The sequence below is a fragment of the Chroicocephalus ridibundus genome, chromosome 3 (genome assembly GCF_963924245.1).
Source record: "Chroicocephalus ridibundus chromosome 3, bChrRid1.1, whole genome shotgun sequence".
NCBI classification, from domain to species: domain Eukaryota; kingdom Metazoa; phylum Chordata; class Aves; order Charadriiformes; family Laridae; genus Chroicocephalus; species Chroicocephalus ridibundus.
In genome coordinates this window covers 355,696-379,623 of record NC_086286.1, presented here as the reverse complement: position 1 = coordinate 379,623, position 23,928 = coordinate 355,696, and the positions used below count along the sequence as shown (strand labels likewise).

Genomic DNA, 23,928 nt, shown 5'->3' with positions numbered 1-23,928 from the left:
TTAAGTTTGGATCGTAGAAGCAGAATTCATGGAAAGTATTTGTGCGTGTTCAGTAACATACCCGATTATGTAAAGAAGTGTTACAGAGTTGTGTTTTTAGGCACTTGTTAATTAGTTTGTCACTAATCGTTTCAGAACATTTTGTTATTGCTGGGAACCGAGCTGTAGATCTTGTAATTAATAGTTACATTCAGACTTAAATATGAAAGAACAGTCTGTAATTTTCCCAGTCTGTTTTCCTTTGGAACTAGCACTTTTGCTTTTCTCCAAAACAGTTTATTGTTGAAACATCCCTTATGCTATGTTATTAGTGTGTTCTCAAATATTGATCTAAACAGTTTTCTGGGTTTTGATGTCTACTGTTACATACCCAAATAATTTAAAATGATTTGGAGTAACTGAAAAAGTCAAGAAATACTAAAAATTAAGATGTAAATGCTGCCTTTATCCTTGAAGCAGATCTGGGAATATGTTACCTAAGAAAATAATTCAGTTCTAATAAGATTTAATTTCCCTGGAAGCTGTTTTGGAACGGCATGTCCAAGGGTTCTTTTTAACTCAAAAATAAATGTAACTTTGTGTTTCTTCCCAAAATGTTACTGACTGTGATCAGGATGCCCTCATATTCCACAGATCACCTCTATTTTTCCCAAGTGAAATAAAGAGACTTTTGCGACCCCACACCTTCCCCTGTCTCCAGTTTGGTTTAGAACTTGACTGCACTTCTGTTCTTTGTGGACACACGTCTCTGGAAATTACAGAGTTTAAGAAAAATAATCTAAATCTGGGTAGACACAAATGAAAATGAAATGAAGCTACGAAATAGAGATTTGTTCCGTTTTGTTTATGCTTCATTAGTTTTATTGTTATATTATCTACTAATACCCAAGAGGAAGATATCTGAAGATTCACTTTGACTTATTTTGTTGTCAAACTTCCACCTGTGTACGTATACAATGTTTGTAATGCTGCAACTAAATACCAGTAGAGGAAGAGAAATTTTTCTGAAACTGAAAATAGAATAGAAATGTGATGTAATCTTATTATGTTAGTAGCTTTCAGTTTATATGTGGAAGTAATTACTTGTTGGCCTGTCGCTCACCAGAGTTTACAATTTTTCCCCCCAAATTAGATTAAACTATTAGAACAAGAAAATGAACATTTGAATCAAACTGTAGCTTCTCTGAGACAACGCTCACAAATCAGTGCTGAAGCGAGAATGAAAGAAATTGAAAAAGAAAATAAAATCCTTCATGAGTCTATTAAAGAGACCAGTAGCAAGTTAAATAAGAGTGAATTTGAAAAAAAGCAAGTCAGGAAAGAACTGGAACACTATAAAGAGAAAGGGGAGAGAGCAGAAGAACTTGAGAATGAGCTGCATCGTCTGGAGAAGGAAAATGAATTATTACAGAAAAAAATTACTAACTTAAAAATTACTTGTGAGAAGATCGAGGCCTTAGAACAAGAAAACTCAGACCTGGAAATGGAAAACAGAAAACTCAAAAAAACTTTGGATAGTCTAAAAAATCTCACTTTTCAATTAGAATCCTTAGAAAAGGAGAATTCACAACTTGATGAAGAAAATTTGGAATTAAGAAGAACAATTGAATCCTTGAAGTGTACAAGCATTAAAGTGGCGCAATTACAACTAGAAAATAAGGAACTGGAGAGTGAAAAGGAGCAACTTAAAAAGAGCCTTGAACTCATGAAAGCCTCGTTTAAGAAAACTGAACGCTTGGAAGTCAGCTACCAAGGCCTAGACACGGAAAACCAGAGGCTACAGAAAGCCCTTGAAAACAGCAATAAGAAGATTCAGCAATTAGAAAGTGAATTACAGGATTTAGAGACTGAAAATCAGACTCTGCAAAAGAATTTAGAGGAGTTAAAAATCTCTAGTAAGCGCCTAGAGCAATTGGAAAAGGAGAATAAGTTGTTAGAACAAGAGACTTCTCAACTGGAAAAAGATAAGAAACAGCTAGAAAAAGAAAATAAAAGGCTTCGACAACAAGCAGAAATTAAAGATAGTACTTTAGAAGAAAACAATGTAAAAATCAGTAATCTGGAAAAGGAAAATAAATCTCTATTTAAAGAAATAGTCGTATATAAAGAGTCATGTGTACGCCTGAAAGAACTAGAAAAAGAAAATAAAGAACTTGTCAAAAGAGCTACCATTGATAAGAAAACCCTTGTCACTTTACGAGAGGTAAACAGAAATTAATTACCATTCCTGTCATAATCTGTTTGTAATGTAGAGAAATTATAGCTGTATTTTTGAAAAAAGTTTGTATTTTTTATGCTTTAAGCTGTATACTATTAGCATCTCTAATGGTTACAATAGGGAAAGTGTTAGATAATCAAACGGAATAATAGAACCATATTGCACTTAATTCGGTAAAGTTGCTTAGAGACTGTCACGGAGCCTTTGTTAAATGAACATTGTTCAGATTCTTCACGTTAGCATTTGTTCTGGCTGAAGTGTTTCCCCTTCGCCATAATGTTCTAGACGAAATTTGAAAGGGAAGCTCTACAGAAAGGAAGAGAGTAAGCAGTGAAATCCTGTTATAATTACAACATAATGTCTGATAGAGCTGAAGGCTAGCAATTGGAAGGACAGGAGGGTTGACATTGAGTTATTCAAGTCATGTAGTGATAAAGGACTCTTGCCTCAGTGCTTCTAGAATTAAGACTACATTATTTGTATGATAATACTGCCGGTAATTTTTTTCCATGTAAGGACTTGGTGAATGAAAAATTGAAGACTCAACAAATGAACAATGATCTGGAAAAACTTGCCCACGAACTTGAAAAAATAGGCTTAAACAAAGAGCGTCTCTTGCACGATGAACAGAGCAGCGATGACAGGTGAGAATGGCAAGGCCTACCTGGAAGAGTGTAGAGATTTGGGGTTTTTTAGGCATAAAGTGGTTTTACAGGCTGGTTTTGTGTGTACCCTTCGATTTTTAAGGCACACTAATAGACCCAAAATGGAACTTGCTGTTCTTTGAAATTAAAAGGTAGTTGATGTGCTTTTACGTTCGGCTGTCTGTGAAAGTGAGTCACCACTCTTCGTTACTAAGACATTTCTTGAAGTATGTCAGTAGATACAGTTAATGCAAAATGGAAGTGGTTTATGTTCTAGTTAGCAGCAGTAAAAGATAGTAGGCCCAAAGTGTGGTTTTTTTTTTTTTTCCTTTTTGACTGCTTGACTGATAGAAATGTTTTTTATGCTTTTGTCACATAGTGGTTACCTTAAACTGTCTCTATCTTTCCTTACAACTGTTTCCGTCTGATTTTTCCTACCAAAAGGAAGCTGTTTGCAGTCCCACTCGCGCTGGTGTGGAAGCATCCAGTGCTTGAGCGTCTCCAAAACTCTGCAGTGGCTCTGTTGCTCTACCACACCTGCCGTTACAAAGCAGCTGCTATCCTGACATCTGTTTCCTCTACTGTGTGTTGTGTTCTGTCTTATCCTGCAGGGATTTAGGGAAAATTTGTGACAGGAGAAAAGCAGACTCGTATGGGCTTCTAGCCAGTCTGTCTTTCACGAGGCTATTCAGTTGTGCTTTTTATAAAACAAAAAAAAAAGGAAAAAAGAAAAGAAAAGCTGCTGTCGTGATCTGTTATTACAATTGATTGTCATGAACACGTAGATTGATTTTGGGCCTTTCTGCATCAAGAGAAAACCAAACAATTTTTATTTTTTTTTTCTTCAGTTTCCCTTTCTTGCTGCCAGTGCTCTGTTACTGGGGCGGTGCCAGAATCCTGTAGGGAGAATCTGTTACCACCTCTTGTTTTCTGCTGCTGTCTTTCATCTACCTTTCTCAGCTCACAGATGAGGAGTTCTTCTGTCAAGAAAAGTCCTCAGAACATTGACTGGTGTGATTTCTTCTGATTTAAGCGTTACTGTGTAGCACAGAGTGCACAGTATGCATTTGGTTTGTCCTTAGGTGAATATACCATGCAAAGAAAAACCAGTCCTTGATCTGAGTTGAAGCTTAAACTGCTTAGATGGAGAAGTCCAGACTGAGAACCACTTTTCTAAATGATGTAGGTTCCAAGTGGTTGGGCTGAGTGCTCCTGCAAAGGGAGAGAATATTGCTCTGTAAAGATGCTTTTGCAAATTACACTACGTGAAAATATTTGAGTCTACTTCTGCTTTCCGGACAATGGCACTTGTCCTTCACAAAGATCAGAAGATCAAATGTTGTAGGTTCACTTGTCATAGGTTAGTTGGTTTGTGACATAATATGACTTATAACTTTGGAACATATAATAGTAGTGTTTCCTTCGCATTTTACTGAGTGATGTTATATGGGATCTATAAATTATAATTTGGAAGAAAATTTGGAGTTACATGTCTCTGTGGACTGTGGAGTTTAATCCAGCTTTCATTAAATTATAATCTGTAAATGAACTTTTAACATACTTCTGGCACCTATCGTGACCCGTTTCATTTCTTCCTTTGCTTCCAGGTTAGTTGTGTGTGGGAATTAAACAAATGAGTTCATTTTCTTTTCATTTTCCCCCACGTCCCCGTAGTTCTCTTCTAGTGGGTATTCTTTTTCAAGGAGTCCCTGTGCATTTTTTGCTATGTATGTATTATATATTAAGAGCACAGCCCAGGGAGCAGGCTGAAGCATTGCACACTGGTTGACCTGCACTTGGCAAATGCCTACTGCTGGCATTATATCTCTTGTAATTTGGAGCTACTCAGCTGCGCTGCCGTAAGAACAGCTCGTGCTTAATTCTTTGCAGATTGCCTTGCAGTAGGAGATAATGCCTGTCTAGAAAGGTGTTCACGGCAAACTTGACTGTCCAGCACTGACCGTGTGAAAGCAGCATAAATGCAGGTGGAATATTTGATGGTACAAGATATTTGGGTGTCACACTGGGTATGAGGTGCCTATTCAGGCTGATATAGGGGGAGGTATGCTGTAAGCATTACATCTTGAAGCTTACCCAGAAAGTTATCTAAAGCCTAGCTCAGAGCTCAGGCTGGTGGCTGAATAGTTTTAGATGTGAAGGAATTTGGGCTATGCTGCTGTTTTGAGCTTCTTCCCAAACTTCTTGTAGAACAGGAGAGGTTGTGAATGGGCAATATTTGTTTTCAAAGTGGGGAACGTTGGTTGGTTTGAAATTTTGGTCTGCCGCTATCCTGCCTTTCCGTTATTCTCAACTTTTTTATTCATCCAAAAGGTACCCGGATTTCTTTCCTTATATTGTTATGTAGGTGAGGCATTAGCAATTATTTCTTCAGGCCTGTAGAAAGCTAGGTTCATTATGGCCAAAATTGCTTCTCTCATCTTGATGACAGAAATTAAAAATGCGCAGTTTTTCTCTCCCTGGTTGGAGAGAGCTGCTTGCGTTTTCTGCTGAATGTTCTTGGTAGCACTTGAGATTCTTTCTGTTGGGGCCTAAACTGACCATGTTTGATGAGTTAACTTTGAAGTTTTTTCCGTCTCCTGTTGCCTTTCAAATGGCAGTCTTTAGACAAACAGGCTTATGGATTTTGACCCTGAGTCTGAAATACACAGATCTCAAAGATATTTGAAAATTTGTACCATCTTGCATTATTTAGGCGTTCAGAAGGAAACTGGATATTTGGTCTCTGCTATTAGTCTCTTTCCTTCATTGCTTTCTACATAATCGTATAACTTCCCAGTAATAGAAATTCCTATTTGTAGCTGAATATGTTTTTCAACTCAAGAAGATGAAACGCCATCTATTCTACTAGTCATAGACTGCCTACTGTTTCTTAAGTCCCCAAGAATTACTTGTCATACCTTAAAATCTAGGATTCTTATCCTACTACACGATGCTACTGGACAGCTTTCTACTTATTAATTCTCTTACCGTTGGTCTTCTGCTCCAGTTCCTGACTCGATCTAATGCTGTTCATTCAGGAGTCTCTTGCAATCTATTTCCGTTCCCTAAACTGATGGATTCTTCAACAGTCAAGATTAAAAACTGGGATATTAGTGGTTTGTTTTCGTTTTTCCTACTGTGTGGAGAAGTGGGATGTTTTCCAGATTCAGAGCACGTGTACAATGACTGAACTGCTTAAAAGTGATTAACGAGTGTGGTTTTCAGTATTTTCTAAAAAGGAGACACTGTTCTAAACGGATATATTCTAAATCTGACCGCTTCTCTCCCAAGTATGCGGTTTGGGTTTTTTAGGTGCCCTACAATATTGTAATTATGGTAAAAAATGGAAGGTTTACAAGTCGGGAGTGGTAACAGTCTTAAAATATCAGCAGCTGGGCTGAGTGAGCAATTTGCACATTCATACATCAAATGAGCATGCACCTGCGAAGTACTGTGTTCCATCTCCTTCCCTCGTGCCTCCTCTTTGTGAGCTGGCAGGAAGTGGAAATTGATGAAAATCTTGCTCTCCAAATACTTCACTTTCTAATTTAGTCCAGGTCCCTGCTGGATTCGCTGGAGCGGAGCCAGAAGGAAGTGCTGTCATCACACACACGCTAATGATCCAAATAAAGTCAGCGCCCTACTGCTGTGGCTGAACATGCCTTTTTGTATGTCTGATGTTTTGCAGAAATGGTTTTCACTACCATCTTCTGTTTGTTTTAGACATAGGACTTGATGCTAATACTGAGGTGTCTTTGTGCTTTTGAATAGAGTCAGCATTCAAGCATTTTTGAATGTAGCTATGAGGCTACTGTGTCAGAATGTTTTGCAATTCAAATACCTCAGATAATTTTTTGAAATACAGACTTTTTGTGTGTGATGTCATTCATCAGTAGGTACAAGCTTCTGGAGTCAAAATTAGAATCTACACTTAAGAAGTCTCTCGAAATAAAAGAAGAAAAAATTGCTGCTTTGGAAGCTCGTTTAGAAGAATCAACAAATTTAAACCAGCAACTCCGTCAGGAACTTAAAACAGTAAGGAAAATGACACTTTTTCTGTAAGATTAAATTACTCCTATACCAGCTATTGTTATTTCTACGCTTGACCTTTTGTGTAAGACAGCAAAAGATGGGCATTGTTCGGGTAATATAAAACAGGACAAACGTATGACTGCTTTTTGAGACTGCGATAATACGGGCCCAGTGTTGAAATAACATGAAAAGTTGTGGAGTTTATTCATTGGTCATTCAGAATGTCGGGTGTGTAAATAATTTGAAGTTGATTTGATTTGGAATGCCGAAAGTAGTAGTTTTCAGTTACATTTTCTGATCTACCTTGAACAGCCTGAATGGGCTGGTTAAAAAAAACCAAAACACACAATCTCCTTGGTTGTAGGACTTTATATGTTGGGGAATACAGTTAAAAGCACTGAAATAAAAGAGGAAATAAAGGTCTCTTTCTGCTAGAGATGTGTTTGCTAGGGTTGAGCTATCCATATTCATAAAGAATTTGTACATCATCTCTCCAAACATATACAAAAAGCAAATTTACAAATACAGTAACACAGCAATTTCTGTTCTTTGAAAAGCGGTACGGTCATGTAATAAATTAGGATGTAGAAAATGGAAAATTCCAAACCTAATGCGAGTTGTCCTAAATAATTTCAGGTGAAAAAGAACTACGAAGCTCTCAAGCAAAGACAAGAAGAGGAAAGGATGGTTCAGAATTCTCCTCCAAGAAGTGGAGAAGAAAATCAATCTGTCAATAAGTGGGAGAAAGAAAATCAGGAAACTACTAGAGAATTACTGAAAGTTAAAGATAGATTAATTGAAGTAGAAAGGAACGTAAGATGTGTTTTTTAATATTATTCTGATTTTAATTATTTGTTGTGCGCTGTTTCAGTAATATGAATGAGAGTATTGTTAAGAAGGTATGCAATTTATCACCTCATTTACGTACCAAGCAGAATCTGAATTAAATATAGTTTGTGACGCAGCTGGATTCTGCTCTGACAGATGCACTTGACCAGCCTTTAAAAGGAAATGTGGAAACCCAAATTTGCACTTTTGAATCCACAGATATCTCTTAAATCCCTCTTATATAATCCTTATTTACATGAGTCATGGAGATTTCTCTACTGTTTTTCCATAGGCACAATATTAGTTACCCAATTTTTTCAATCTTAACCTGTGGTGACAATATTACGGTGTGTTACTTTTATATAAGGTGATTTACAGTTTTGTTCCACCCTGTAAATCTCTGTGAAGTCATTCTGCTTTGTTTCTTTTGGAGAAATGTTTGTATGTTTGTTTTTTTTTCTTGAAGTTCAGTAAGCAGCTGTGAACTCAACTTATCTTTTTTTAATGTTCAAAGAATGCTACACTGCAGGCAGAGAAGCAAGCACTGAAGACACAATTAAAGCAACTTGAGACACAGAACAGCAATCTGCAGGCTCAGATTCTTGCACTTCAGAGACAGACTGTTTCTCTACAGGAACAAAATACAACTCTACAAACTCAAAATGCCAAGCTGCAGGTAATATTTTCCTATTTGGTCTTTGAAAAATAATATTTATTCAAAAGTTTTTTTCAAATGAAAGCTTTAAAGTGAATGGCAATAATGTATTGTAAGTCACATTTCGCTTCTGGTACAGACATGGAAAAGAAAGGAATGCAAATAAGCTGCACGAAGGGTAGCCAAATAATACTTTGTTTGCTGATGAATAATAACATTTCTAGAAGTTGGTTTAAATCCTTTGCTTGTCCAACTTAAACTCTTGACTTTATACTTAGGAGTAGAGTAGATTCTCTCATCCAGTTGTCTAAGATAATTTTTTTAAATTTCTTTACTTCCTAATTAGGTCAGGGAAATAATGTGTTCAAAGAGACTCTAATAAATTTAGTATTTTGTCTATTTTTATAAATAGAGGTTAAAAAAAAAAAAGCCATACCTAAGAGGAAAATCAAGCTGTTATTAAGTACAGAAGACTTGAGAAAAAAAAAAACACAAACCCTTGAAAACTACATAAATATGTGAAGAATGAATTCAAATAATTCAGAGGCAAAAAAAAGGTAATGTGTGACCATGGAAATTATAAAAATGGTTGCCCACAGAATCTTGCAGCTCTTATGGCCAAAATTCAGATGTCATTCTTCATACTTTAACAGAGTCATTAAATATATCTGTCTTTTTTTCTCCACTAAATTAAATATTCTTGTTAACGGATCTAATGCTTTTTGGAGATCTAAGAATCAAAACTATTTAAAGAGGGGAATACAAAGTCCACAATTCAGCAGAAATAGTAAACAATGTCAGAAATGATGGAGGGCGAATGGAAGTTGGAGTGAAGGAGCCTTTAAATGAGTAAACAAATAATGCATTTTGTGAATGCCTCAAGTCATCTCCCTGTCTCTTTCTGGAAAGCAGAACACAGTTGTACCACAGATGCACTTTCCATCGACCACATTGAAATCTAATCAGTGCACAGTACTCCCCTGTGTGGCTGGCCAGACTATCAACAAAACAGAACATTGGTGCACGCACTGTGTCTCTTCTAGTCCTTAAAAATTAGTGGATGTGGGCATGGAAATACACCATTTTAAACACATGAGGCTACTATATCTCTGGGATTCAGAACTCTCTGAGTATTTTGTAATACCATTTGTCAAAAAAACCAGGAATGTCTGTGTAGTTCCTTTTTTGCGTCGTGAATTGCACAACACACAGGCCTTTCCTTTCTGATAAACCTGTAGAACTAATTAACTGCAGATATTTGAAAGTATCGAGGCAGTAAGTTGGGAAGAGGAAGTGTTTTCTGCCTTTGACTTCTTATTTTTATTGGTGGTGAGCCTCACCAAGCAACCAAGCAATGTCATTTTTGTTGCAGGGGGTGACTGAATGATGTTGCTCATAGCTTCAGGCAAGTTGCGAGACAACTCTATATCAACTATAAATCAAAATGAAAGGTGAAATATGCTCATGAAAATGAGTTATTAACTATTAGCTAAATTTGAAGTGCCAATTAAGCTGATCTACGTGGACTATATCAAAACTTCTTAAGCAACTGTAATTCTGCTATTCCTTCTGATACCCATAAGGAACATACAGGAGAAAGTATGTCTTAAAGGATAACTGGGAATTCTGAACTAAATCAAACTGGGGGTTCAGCCTGGGAAGTTCCACAGCATACGCTTGCCATCAGACGTTACGTCATTACCAGTGAAAGGTTCAGCTTTCTCATCTGTAACAAAGAATGCTGCAGTTCCAACAGAAAGGGATTTGTTCCTTAGTAACAGCATGCACTGGAGTGATAGATTTTTTCCTTAAATAGATACCCTGTGGGTATTAGAAGCCTCAGTAATTTGTGGGTTTCATCTCTTGAACAGGAAAGAGAAGGAAGCTATCCTAAGACAGGTCAGACGACAAGCATGTTAGCTATTGTCAATTCTTCAAGATATCTCAGGATTATAGATTAGGTTGATCTTTCCAGAGGTACACAAAGTAAAGTGGTTTTGTTGTTTGTTTTTTTTCTTCTGTCTAATGTTGAAGGCATTACTGTATTAATGGACATTAATGTTGTTCTGAGGTAGTCATCGGAGAAATTGTACTCTTCTACAAGAAGAGTACTTTCCACCAGATCTCAGAACACGTACGTAAAGTGATCAGCTGACATTACTGGTGTTGGAAGAGAACCGTGAATGGCAGTTCCTCTGTAAAACAGAATATGGGTAGTTCCTTCCAGGTGCAGTTTTCTTTCCCGTTCTCTCTGTTCAATGGATGCTACTGTTTGAAGTCTCATTGTAAAGGATATATGGTACAATAAGGATTTTATGGTGACAATAGAGATTCTGTACAATAAAGATTATCATTTTTTTTTAAATCTATGCTGTTATGAAAGTTCCTTTTTTTGTAGTCATATCCTGGATTTGGCTTCTGTGATACGAGGATGACTGGCGATCCATTTCTCTAATATATTTTGATACTAGAGCTGTCAATGCTCAGAGGAAAATGTGCCTCTCATCTAGATAGCACTTTAACAGGCATTTGAAGGTAGATAATAAGTTGCTTCCCTCCATGTCAATTTAAGCATATGCTTAAGTGCTTTCTTGCAATACTGCCATGAAAATATTCTTGGAATACTTTCAGTTGTCTAAAATTGTCTAAAGGGATACAAGAACACAAGTGTTCCCATTAAAGGTTGTCAGGTAATGGAATAACAAGAAGATTGCTAAGATGCCAAGGGTTAAACTCAAGAAATCTTTTGGTAGGGGGAGATAGACAAGATAATCCGGACTATGAAATTAATTTGCAACTCTTGTCACATGTTTATGACTGCAGGTTGAAAATTCCACCCTTAATTCTCAAAGCACATCTCTTATGAATCAGAATGCACAACTGTTGATCCAGCAGTCTACTTTAGAAAATGAGAACGAATGTGTACTCAAGGAGCGTGAGGATCTGAAATCATTGTATGATTCACTTCTCAAAGATCATGAGAAATTGGAACACCTGCATGAACGCCAAGCTTCCGAGTATGAATCTCTGATTGCTAAACATGGAAGTCTTAAATCTGCACACAAAAATCTGGAGGTGGAGCATAAGGACTTAGAAGATAGGTAAATACTAATATGCATGAGTAAAATTAGAGTCTGCAATTCCTGACCAAAAGGCAAAAAATGCTTTATATGAATAAAATTAGTATTACTTAAATATAACATTAAGATCTTAAAACTTTGAAAGATCACCCATTCAAAAAATATCCATATTTTCTTGTCATTCCAAAAAAAAAGAAATATGATTTTTGTTTGCAGGTACAATCAGTTGCTGAAACAGAAAGTGCAGCTGGAAGAACTGGAGAAAGTACTCAAGACAGAACAGGAGAAAATGCTGCAGCAAAATGAAAAACATGAAAGTGTAGCAGCAGAGTGTAAAAAACTTCGTGATGAAAATGAAAGGTAAAGAAAAAGTCTGATACATGTATTAGTAGAGCTCTGAGCAATTGCCAGTACAGTCTCTCACATTTCTTAATATCTGATGCTGCAATTCAGGACACTTATGATCCATACCTTATAGCAACTCCATTCTATTGGTCTGCAATACAGTCATTTTAGAAAAACTGAACAAGACTAAAAAAAAAACCAACCCACAAAAAATAAGTATTATATCCTGAGGATACTGAATTCTACATAGTGTCTTGAGGAGTGTCCAGCCGAGCACTGTGCAGTATGGCTGTGAGCTGTAGAGGGAGCAAGCCACTCTGCATGACGTGCTGAAGAGGCGAGATAAGTGAGGTTAATGACGGTAGAAATGTAGTACTAGAAATGCGGTGGGTGGCGAAGCCCTGCATGACCCCGGCAGCAGAGGTATAGCTTGCTGTAAGTAGTCGGGTTTAATAGTAGTATTTACATAGCATGATACTTCCACCCTCCAGCAGAGGCATTAAGACTTGTTCATCTGTCAAAGAGGCTCACAATTAAATGCCTCCTACCTTTGGCATTGTGTGAGCAGGATTAGTAGGAACCGGAGGTTGTTTTTAGACAGGGACATGGCAGGGCCTGGTAGGGACAACGTGAGCCCAGGAGTCAGTATATGCAATCTCGGTGATTGCCAGTTTAGGCCGTTCCTATTTCCTTGCTATTTTATGTTGGCAAGAAATTCTAGCCGTTTTGCAAGATTCTTGTCTCTTGGAAAAGTGGCATCTTTAAACTAGTTGTGATGTCTTCATTTAGAAATCTTGCTTTATTTTTAAACATATAGAGAACCTGGAGTGTTTGGCTTAAAGGCAGAATGCATACCTAAGAAAACTAGACTAAGAGATGACTTACTTACAGTAGGAGATACTAGGAAATTTTTGTATGCATTATATGGAGTAGTATAGAGCCCTGAAAATTTCATGCTTCAGAGGGAATGTGGGTCATGAATACGTTTCCTTCCATCTGCGTGTATTCTTTTTTGGTGTCTTTTAATTCCAGGCTTACTCATGCATACAGTCAGCTCTTGAGAGAGAATGAAGTTCTCCAAACTGATCATAAGAATTTAAAAACATTATTGAACAATTCCAAACTAGAACAAACCCGATTAGAAGCTGAGTTTTCTAAACTCAAAGAACAGTACCAACAACTGGATATTACATCAACAAAACTAAATAATCAATGTGAGGTATGTGAGAATTATGCTATTTCTTCATGACTGGTATCACTGTAATATTGATATAAGTGTATTTGTAGATTCATAAAATCATATGAAGTCCTTGAGAATTAGTCATTTGGTTTATAGATAATGAAGCGGGTCTGAAGACAAATTAATTTGCCTATTGTACAGGCAATACAAAAATGTGGGCTCATTTTTTTGGTAAACTGTTTTAAATTATTTAAAGTATCAGAGGCTTTTATCAATTGAGTCATGACTTACTTAAGTTTTCTGTTTAATTTGACTATCAGAATCCTTTAAGACCTAAGTTTTCTTGATAATCTCATTATCTGTGTGTAAAATATGCTCACATATATATGCATGTACCATTTCGTATGTTTTAACAGCTGCTTAGCCAGCTTAAAGGAAATCTGGAGGAGGAAAACAGACATCTACTAGATCAAATTCAGACACTAATGCTACAGAATAGAACATTACTTGAGCAGAATATGGAAAGCAAGGATCTCTTCCATGTAGAGCAAAGGCAGTACATGTGAGTTTTTAAAACAATGGAATTACTGTGATTAGGGCAGTTACACTAATACCTTTTTATTAAAAAAAAAAACAAACAACAACCAAACAAAAAACCAAAACCAGCTTCTGTTTTATATAGAAATTAATGTGTGTGCTACTTCTGAAATGCTTAAAATAAAAATATAAATTATATGTGAAAAGCAGATAACACAAATTATGAACGTTATATTTTTGGATCTAAAGGATCACTGAACTGTGTTTATTACTGATGACGAAAATGAGGAATAGAAATGTTATTTATTCCTCATTCTTCTACAAGCAGTGTTCCTAGGTTTCTTTGTAATCTGTAAACTTTTTTTAGTGAATTCGAGAAGAGGAAATGTGATCGTCTAAATGGTTCTGTTGGAGCCTACATGTACTTTATTATTATTTAAAAAGGGGGGAAAGTCTGTTGTGTGATAAAGGCAAATGGAATTTTTTTCAATTTTATATCATAACATTAAATGTAAGACTACTTGTTTCCTGTGTCTCTTTCTTAATTTTTCAATAAGAAACAAGAATTATATAAGAATCCCTCATGAAAAGTGACAGCTTTGAGATAACAGATATCCAAAGGAACATGCTACTCGCACGCTATATATACATTTTTGAAGCATACATTATCATCAATTTCTGTTTGCAGTGACAAGCTAAATGAATTAAGGCGACAGAAGGAGAAATTGGAGGAGAAGATAATGGATCAGTATAAATTTTATGAACCATCTCCACCAAGAAGGTAATGATGAACATGATATAAAAATAAACACAAATCTAAACCATGACATACCTATTCTGTTCCAGCTGAAAATCAAGATTTTGTTAAACTTCAGGGGAGCAGAATTATGTCTGTGTTCTTGCATACTAATTAGGAAAAGTCTGAAGGCATATGTATTATGAATGCAATAAATGTATTGTATTCTTGATAACAGAAGGGGCAACTGGATTACTCTTAAAATGAGGAAGCTGATAAAATCTAAGAAGGATGTTAATCGAGAACGTTTGAAGTCCGTGACCCTCACGCCTACCCGTTCAGAATCCAGTGAAGGATTTCTTCAGCTGCCCCACCAGGACAGTCAGGATAGTTCCTCTGTGGGCTCAAACTCTCTTGAAGATGGCCAGACCTTGGGGACCAAAAAGAGTAGTAGTGAGTACTGCAGAACATTTTTTCCTTTGAATAATCCTTTGCTAAATATCTTTCTGATGTGATTACAAATTAAGACGTGCTCAGAGAAGGCTGTGTGTTTTGGAGGATTTTTAAAGATAATTTTTTAAAGTCTTTAGGAACAAAGCCTGAATTCATTTATTAATGACAGATTTATACTAACCTCTTGCAAACTCCTTGAGTGTTTGGCCAGGAACTAGTTCTTAGCATTTCTGTAGCTCTAAATGTAAATGTTAAAATACATTTACAGTGCTTGGGTAAGATGAAGCAAGCACGGCTACTGGGTCAGACGAGCAGAATTTTGGGTAGCATGTCAGATGCCACTACCAGTGCCCTATTTTGTTTCTCCCTCTTGTCCCAGCATGAATCCTTCCCCCTGTCTTGGAAGTGCTTTCCAAGCTGTGGCTGTGCTAACATCCTTTAGTTGCCAAAAAGATCTTCTCTCTGAAGGTGTTTGTCCAGCATCTCACAAAACCAACGGTGTAGTACTTTGATAATATTTAAATATGCAATAGGAAGCGTTAATGCAAAGACATAACTCGTTAGAAAGATGTGAATTGTTATTGATCCTAAAGATTAGAGTTAAGTGGCTGAGAGGGAGACTGAGGAGGGTACAGAGGTGTGAATAGATCAAATATTCCAGACACAACTTGCTAACCTTGAAGAGCCTGAGAGCCATCATTTTAGGATGCCCACAGTATGAAAGGCCAGATTCTGTGCAGTATGTACATTCAATATCTATATTTTTTTATTGTCTGCTCTTGGCATGAATCATAAAATGCCCAATTTCTCAACACTTGAGAGATAATATTACAGCCAAGTTATCAGGTTGTGATGTTTCTATTTAATAATTACGCACCAAAAGCATTTTGGCTATGCATGTAAAAGCATCAGAATACACATGTATTGACATTCACTTAACATCTTTGCAATACTTTTTTAAAATTTCGTGTCTTGGGTTTCAAAAGACAGCAGATCCATATTCTGAGTTTTGTGCCAGCTATGAATTTGCTCCGTTAGAAACTATTAAAGTCATTATGATGTATTTTTTTCTTCTGTGCTTATTGCAGAACCTTAGTCAAAGTTAAAAACATCTAAAAACACTATTTCAGGAAAACTTAAAGTCAGATTTGTGAGTAGTTTTTTTAATAACTGAAGAAAATAGTAAGTTTGAGGGTACGTTTTATCACTTTTGGTGCTAACGTGTCAGTTTGTGAAGCTTAGTGTTTTCCAGACTGAGGGTCTGTTAAGGTTCAAAACAGGTACTTTTGACTTTTTAAAAAGGCAGCTGTTGCTTTTCCATATAAACTGGGAGTCTTGTGGAATCCAGCCGTGACTGGAGCTGCAGTGGATGTGTTTGCGAGTGCGTTAGTTGGAATCACGAGTGTGCACGCTTCGGTTCAGACCATCTGCATCTGTGTCAGCGATTTCATCTTCTGGAAGGCTCTTTTATGTGACAGTTTTCTTTGCATGATACTTGGGACCTTGTAGCGTGCAGTTACCCTCCTGGTGGAGCCATGGCTGAAGTTACGGTGGCTGATCCTCAAAAGAGGTTTGAAGTTGTTCAGACCTCATTAATTTTCTACTCCATGGACCTTGTTCATGTTCCCCTTAATCCCAGTGTATTTATCCACATACTGGAAGGGCTGATCTAATTCTAGATTCTAAACTTCCTCCAGTACACACGTCGCCATGGAAACCACAGTTTTTGATAGAATTTGGATGAATTACGTGCCAGTTCAATGCTGACAATCTTACTGAGACAGTTTGCATCTCACAAAATTAAGAGAATAGCTCAATGTGAGAAGTACCAGTAATGGTGCAGGTTTTGCAGTATATTTCTTCTGCTTTTAGAATGACTGTAAATCCTAAATATCATGATATTGTGACTCCTTTCTTTTCTGTAAGAAGCGGCTTGGCAGTAGCGGCTTCCTCTGAAAGAAGCCTCAAGAATGAGAAAACCTGCAAGCTGCCGCTTGGCCGTGCAAATACTCAGGTACTGCAGCTTCCCACGCCGGCTGAAGGCAGTTCTGGGCAAGCTGTGTTCCACCCTGATCTGCTGTGTCCAGGCGTGGCGGTGGTTCTGGAGGGAGCTGCTGAGGTGAGATGTCCTGCCTGTCCTTCAGAAGGCAGGAAGAAGGCAGCTTACGTTCTCCAAACTGCGGTCACAAGCACGTATCAGGGGTGCTCTCAAAAGCTGGAGGACAGAGTATCTGACATAAAGCAATCTTTGAGATGTATAGGTTTCCTACCCCATATCCCCTGACAGAGAAAGCTGTCAGATATTGATTCCAAAAGGAATCATCCTGCTGCTACCACTACTGATAAATAGATTGGCAATGTGAAATCTGTAGATTTTCTTCTTTTGAAGGGTGTGATGGAGACTGTTTTCCTAATACAGGACGCTTTCTAACGCAAGTGTTTCCAGGAGACCTGTTCCCTTACAAAGACAGGTGATCTTGGCACAAACCTCGGGTTGCCCCGTTCTGCGGAGAAAGCAGCACCTGAGGTCTGAGAGTGCTGGAAGCACCGCTCTGGCTCTGGCGGCCCTCTGGAGAGGGGGGGTGCTGGTACGGCTGCAGCACGAGTTATCCCGCAGGCACTGCGGGTACCGCATGCTCCTCTGCCTCCAGAGCTTCCCCTTTGCTTTCCGTGTCTGTGGTCAGTGCCTGAATCAGGTGAGTCCGTAGGTCTGACGTCTGCTTTGTGCAGAGACCTTCTTCTCGGGGGATTCTGAGCGTCTGCTTGGGAGACCCAAGGCAGACAAGTGGAATTTTTTAATTTTTTTTTTTTTTTTTTCTGTGGAGAAAACCAGATTACTTTTGCTAGCTTCCACTTCAAGTCTTTGAGATTATTAACAACATCTCAAGGAATTAAGGCTATTATTAGTAAGCCGGTCATCTTTAAATAGTAGTACCAGTAGCAGACACATTCTGTCGTAGTGGAAGTGAAAGGTATATTGGGCTCCATTTTCTATTGCCAAAACATTTCGAGGATGTCTGCCTAACACGTTCTTGCGTGCGTGATCAATACGGTTTGAGGATTTTAATACTATCCATACGGAATTCCCCAGAGTGTTACTGGCAAACAGTAGGAGGATTACAAGATTGGAGATTTCCCGATCAGTGGAGGAATTCTGCAGTACTCATCATTCATTCTCAGCTCAGAAAGCAAGAATGTGTTTATAGAACACTGAAAAGAGAAAGAAAAGTTAATGAATCATAACTAGGGTTCTTTGAGTACATGATTACTGAGGCCAAAATAGTCCTCCTGCCATTCTGTTTTTAAAGTTCATTGGAATGAAGGTGTAAAGAGCTAGAGCAGCCTAAGGTAAACTTTGTGGTGTCCTGTTTGTTTCTGCTGCTGTTCAGTGTTTTTTGCGGGACATTTCTTTAGTTGTATTCTATGCAGAAAGTACTTATGTAGTCTCTCAAGGAGGTTGCGTTTTACCAAAGGACAGGCTTTGGTGTATGATTTCCAGGACGTCGGTAGTTGCAGTGAAGTCTTCTGTTTGGTACAGTTGCCGAGAGCCATGAATCAGTCCTTTTGGAGGTGATCTGTGTCAACGAACAAGAATCACAGATGACTCAAATGATTCTTGAACATCCTCTGGTTACTTTTTAATAAGATTAGGGTGGACGCTTTTAATTAAGAGGGATCAGTTATCTTGTCTATAAAGGATTATAGAAGTTACAGAAGACTCATGTTACGCCATGATGACAAAAAGTAGGAATAGAACAGAATTCCCTCTCTGGTTGGGTGGCATTTGTGCTAAAACTGATCGGTTATTTACCTGTTAGGAAACTAGTTTGATGCTCTGCCTCCTATTCCTTTGGAGGGATCTGTTCAAAGCTATGTACTTTTATATACAGACTTTTATGTACAGAGCTTACACCTTTATAGCCAGACAACACGCATGTCTCCTTTGTGAGAGGGTTAGCAGCCTCTCTGCTTTTTTTGAGCCAGACAGCATCTATGTTTATGTTGGTTTTGGCTTATTTCCTCAGGATCTACAAGACGAGGAGTGCTTTATTGATCTGAAAAAAATCAGACCAAATCCCAAAACTGGTTATTTTGAAGTACCTACAAGTGTATGTACAAAACAAAAAATATCTGTATGCCTACGTAGTGAATTATTCAAAGGTGAAATTGTACTTAGTGTACTCCGGCCTTACGTAGGTAGCATGTGCGCCTTTCTTTTCTCCCTGCTCTCCCCTGCCCCACAGCGTAAGCACCTGGCACAGGAGGGCGTTTGCTGTTCCTCTCCGGTCACGACAGAGTTATATTCTGCAACTGTGTGAACTCTTGTGTTTGTTTTTGACACTTACGGCTGTGCCGATCGTGCATTTGCTGGAAGTTGTAAAATGTATCACACTGCAAACGTCTTACTGTAAGCGCAAACACAGAATAGCACGATGGAAAGGGAGATGCGTTTCTCGGTCGAGGCAGTTCGCGTGCACTGGTGGATGCGCACGTATAGATGCGCTGCTGTTTGAAATAGAAGGCGCTGCCTAACACGCTTCTGGCTGAGCGGAAAACCAAGGCAAATGACAAAGCATGTGTCCCAAAAGCGACTTCAGAGAGAGAAAATAAGCAGATCTTGGGCTGATCAACTGGACTATGCTGCTTTCATGTCTGCATAAATAAGAACTTTTTGGTAATTTCATTATGCGTTTCTTTCTGGATCTTTACATGCCCGTTGTTTGCATGTGGCTCCTGTGCGCTTGGCAGTCACGGACACGTTTATCTGCCAGTAACGGGTTACTAATGCGGAACACTTGAATCTAAGGGCAAGATTAACTTGTGACTTCCCCCTCCCCCATCTCTTCGTACTAGCTGTAATTTTAACTCTTTTTCCTGAGATTATGTATCTCAATTTTTCTCTTAAGCCTCCCAAAACATTACAGCAACGCTCACATTTGGATTTTCTTTTGGTATTTTTTTTTTTTTTAAATCTTCGGTATTTTTCAGCTAAAAAATATGGTGTATACCATTCTAGACAATAAGTCTTGATTTTATTTTTCTTATTAGAGATTTGAAGTGGATTATTTCAGTAGAAAGTTAAAGTGACTGCACGCAAACAGTAGCTTGAACATAAGGTCCCTGTAATTTTTCTACAGGACAGTAGGTGACCAAAATCATTGAGCACAAAATGGAACAAATGAAGACTGATAATAGATAGTGTCCTACCAGAGAGGCAGGGCAAAACATTACAAAAGTTATTAATCTCAAAAAATAGTGATGTGAACATATTTTAAAGTAGAAGTTGTACTTAGAGTTGCTTTCAGTTTTAAGCTTTTTTTTGTTTTAAGCTTGACATTTTTATGTTCAAGAAATGCTATTTTTCACAGGAAGAACTACATAATCTGTAATCGTCTAATTTCTGTAATCGTCTGCAAAGAAGTTACATTTATTTTTTTCAAGAGCTCGGCAGTTAGACCTCTCAAACTGTATTACACTCTTCACCATTGTTTTCAGTGCATTTCTGAGTATATGAAAGTGTTCATAGTGTAGTTTCCATATTTCAGTGTAGTTTTCATATTTCATTATCACACAGAAACACGAGTGGTAGTTTTTAGCATAGCATACATAGCTTAAACTCAGACATTCATTTCTGTCCTTAGTTTCAACATTTAACTTCCATCTGTTCTTCTCCCTTTTTTTCTTTCATCTCCCTGTTTCCGTTTTTCCTCATGCTATGACATAAAAGTGGTTGCACTGAAAAGACTGCCCTTTTTGAGGAACAGACCGAAGGAAAAAGACAAAATGAAGGCCTTCTACCGTCGCTCCATGTGTAAGACTTTATGACAGTTCAGCTTCTTTTAAATGGCTACACTGGCTTCCATTACTAATTTTTCACTAACCTCTCCCTGGACTGCGCTGTATTTTTCCTCCTATTTTGCAATGTGCAAGTCCTGCTACAATACAAGGAGCTGGAGCTTTTTCTTTTTTCTCTTTTCTTTTTTTTTTTTTTTTTTTTTTTAAAACCTTGGCACTGAATGCTTTATATATGTGCACATGTGCGCGTGCGCACACACACCTACACGCATACCTGCACATGCACATACATATATATATATTCAGTGCATTGTAATTGCATACATTTGTATACAGTTGTCTATATACACACGTGTCTGTGTATATAAATTTACAGTGCACTGTGTTAACATAAATAGTTCTAAATTACACATTTCGTAAGCCTTTTGTTAAGAAATCACTGTAATTTTTTTGTTCAAAGAAAGTGTAGAAAAAATAGTGCGAGGCTATATGGTGGTCTGTCACTCTTCAAGTACTCATCAGTTGTTGTTGCCAACATGTTGTGTTGATTTATTTTATTTTTTTTTTAACAAGGGGTGGACAGTTTCCTCTAGTTTTGTGAAGTAAAGGTGAATATCATCAGATGTCATCTTTTTCAGATCCTTTTGTTTGTTACTATATAAAATACAGTATCCCTGCAGTAACCTGCACTGTACAAGGATCCCGTATCATTGTTGACATTATATTGTATTAGCACCTTTGCTCACTTTATCCTTATTCATTCCATTTTATCACTGCAAACCGCATATCGCAGCTTCTAACACACATATATTACATATCATTGCAGCGCAAGCATGGCGGTTACACTTGATAAAATCAGTTTTTAGAACCATACTGAGCTGAAAGAAGTCTCTGACTTATAACACTTCTCATTCATTGAGCTGATTGCATGTCGTAACATGGATGACCTCGTGTTTATATCTCCCAGTATTCAATGCGCTTTAATGCTTAGAAAACTGTCAAATGTTTTGCAATACAAAATAAGAACCAGAAGCAAATACATTGACCATGCTGATCATTTGCTTTCATTTGCATCCCAGCCATGAATGACCTGGTGCAGTCCATGGTCCTGGCAGGAGGACAATGGACAGGTAGTTCTGAGCATCTGGAGGGTCCTGATGATATATCTGCGGGTAAAAGGAGGAAGGAATTGGGAGCTATGGCCTTCTCTACTACAGCTATCAACTTTGCAACTGTCAACTCTTCGACAGGCTTCAGATCCAAGCAGTTACTAAATAATAAAGGTATAGGTAGGAGCTTTTTGCACCGCGATGTGACTATGTGTAACAGCAATTTCATGTAAATATTGGTTTTACTTACATTTTAAGTTTTTCAGCAAAAAGCAACCTCAATAATTGAGTTGCAGTGCTAAGATGCTGAGTAGGTTTATTAACTGCAGTTATAAAATGCTTCAGGATTTTTCCTACAGAATGTTACCTAAGTAAAAATGGATTGGTTTGAAAAATATTTTAGTGTATTTTACAGATTATACATATTTCAATAACCTTTTTGTTTTATTTTATTTTACATCTCGTTTTATGTCTCTGTGTATAGATACTACATCCTTTGAAGATGTAAGTCCGCAAGGTATTAGTGATGATTCTAGTACAGGATCGAGAGTTCATGGTAAGAGGTGAACTTTAATTAAATGAATTAAGGATAAATTATGTGAATGTTAACAAAGTTTGCAAAAAAAAAAAAGTGAATGGCATCGTTATAAGTGAGCATGCTTTCTGTGATTTGCATATCTCTTGAATGTATAGTATCATTTCTTCAGATTATTGTTTTCTTTCTTAACTACTACATCAGATAGATGTTCTGTATCTCTAGTAGAAAGTATCTGCGAAGTGCATCTGAACAGGATCAAAACATTTTCCCTTGTAAAAACTTCCTGAAGTTAATAGTAAAATAAAAGAAATTACAATTTCAATCCTAAAAGACATAATCTAAATCTGGCCTGATTTTTCAGTGTTTATTGTTCAGTGAAACCTAAATTTGTCTTGTACTGTATTTTATAAAATCATGACGTGTCTTCAAGCAAAACTACAAAGTGAAAGCTATCATAGATTATTTAGAAGTGAAGTTTTAACTCTTATATAAATACTTAAATTAGTATGAGCAAGAAACATTTTTGAAGGTGGTAACGGTGCATTTCCCTTGTATTGGATAGGAGTACAGGACATTATCTGTGCAGATGCTCTTGCTCCTCCTGTTCGTGGCATTTCAGCAATGTGCAAGGTTCCTTGTCAAATCTGTTGTAAGTGACCTAATCACGAGCAGCCTCCTGCATGCCCATCCTTTCGTCTGTAAAATCCTGGTTTCCCACTAACCAGTCGGTTTCAATTCTAAATGTACACTCTATTTCTCTTTTCCTCTCCCTTGTACCTCACTATTCCTGTAGTGCCCTTTTCTAAAGTGTCCTCTTGGACTGCCTGGAAATCCCTTCGCTTTCTGATCTGTAAGAAACCACTTTGTTGACAATGGGCATGCTCAGCCTGTGACATAGTGCATGATTCCTGCCTCTGAGCATTCTGTGATCAGAATGTAAAGGTACCGTGTCATCTGCTACAATTTTGTTCATCACGCTGTCTCCTAATTTTCCATTTAGCTTCCAGACCAGCCAGCCTTGATAGTGGCAGAACATCCACTAGCAATAGCAATAACAATGCTTCACTCCATGAAGTCAAAGGTATGCTGTTGGTGAATTTGCATACATGCTTCATTTCCGTTATTTGCTCTGTAAGATCATCTATATAGCTTAAAAAAACAAAACCAAAAGCAATTCTCACAACACACCACAGCATGTTTTTCTTAAGCATTTTATAGCCTTCATTCCCCACATTAGGAAAGGATGCAAGTATTAAATAGAACTTAGTTTTGTAATAAATATTAAAAGGGTGATATTAGTATGTAAGTTACAAAGTATTTTAAACCAAACCTAACCGAAGTAACGATGTTAAAAAATAAGAATTCCCTCCAAATTACTTTAAAATCACTTATTTTTCAGCAGAGAAGTTGCTCCATTTTTTTTTTCTCCTAGCATCCTACCACGTGCGCACTGCTGCTGTAACGCTGTATCGTGTACGACACAAATTGGACAAACTGGCATATGTAATACCATCCTGTAAATTTTTATATTCTGTTTTTAAAAGATTAATACCGTTTTCCTGAATTCATCAATATTCTCTAAATTTCATACATTACGAGCCTTGATCTGTTTTTGTTTATAATGGCCATTGTACGTACTCGGCTAGAACGCTGCCTGCTCAAGACTTCATTTTATATTCATGGCTATTAAACAGTATCTGTTTGTTTGGAAATTTATTGATGAATGCTAGCTTAAGATCTTTATTAGTTTTATTTTCTGTCTGTTGGATTATTCCCT

General features: G+C 37.4%; 1 protein-coding gene across 10 annotated transcripts in view; it reads left to right on the top strand.

Moving 5' to 3' along the window:
* Positions 1-23,928, top strand: part of CCDC88A (coiled-coil domain containing 88A) — a 77,009-nt gene that overhangs the window by 43,961 nt on the left and 9,120 nt on the right. For 3 of the 10 annotated variants that reach the window (XM_063331155.1, XM_063331147.1, XM_063331153.1), the window contains 17 exons: positions 1,133-2,203; positions 2,735-2,862; positions 6,756-6,897; positions 7,531-7,707; positions 8,237-8,398; positions 11,201-11,478; positions 11,674-11,817; positions 12,835-13,021; positions 13,399-13,544; positions 14,208-14,300; positions 14,494-14,708; positions 20,437-20,520; positions 21,584-21,793; positions 22,098-22,169; positions 22,714-22,800; positions 22,945-23,001; positions 23,152-23,232. In XM_063331155.1, coding sequence (XP_063187225.1) covers positions 1,133-2,203; positions 2,735-2,862; positions 6,756-6,897; positions 7,531-7,707; positions 8,237-8,398; positions 11,201-11,478; positions 11,674-11,817; positions 12,835-13,021; positions 13,399-13,544; positions 14,208-14,300; positions 14,494-14,708; positions 20,437-20,520; positions 21,584-21,793; positions 22,098-22,169; positions 22,714-22,800; positions 22,945-23,001; positions 23,152-23,232 — 3,334 coding nt within the window. The remainder of the gene's footprint in view (positions 1-1,132; positions 2,204-2,734; positions 2,863-6,755; positions 6,898-7,530; positions 7,708-8,236; positions 8,399-11,200; positions 11,479-11,673; positions 11,818-12,834; positions 13,022-13,398; positions 13,545-14,207; positions 14,301-14,493; positions 14,709-20,436; positions 20,521-21,583; positions 21,794-22,097; positions 22,170-22,713; positions 22,801-22,944; positions 23,002-23,151; positions 23,233-23,928) is intronic. The other 7 variants (XM_063331156.1, XM_063331149.1, XM_063331148.1 and 4 more) reach the window with 6 other exon arrangements.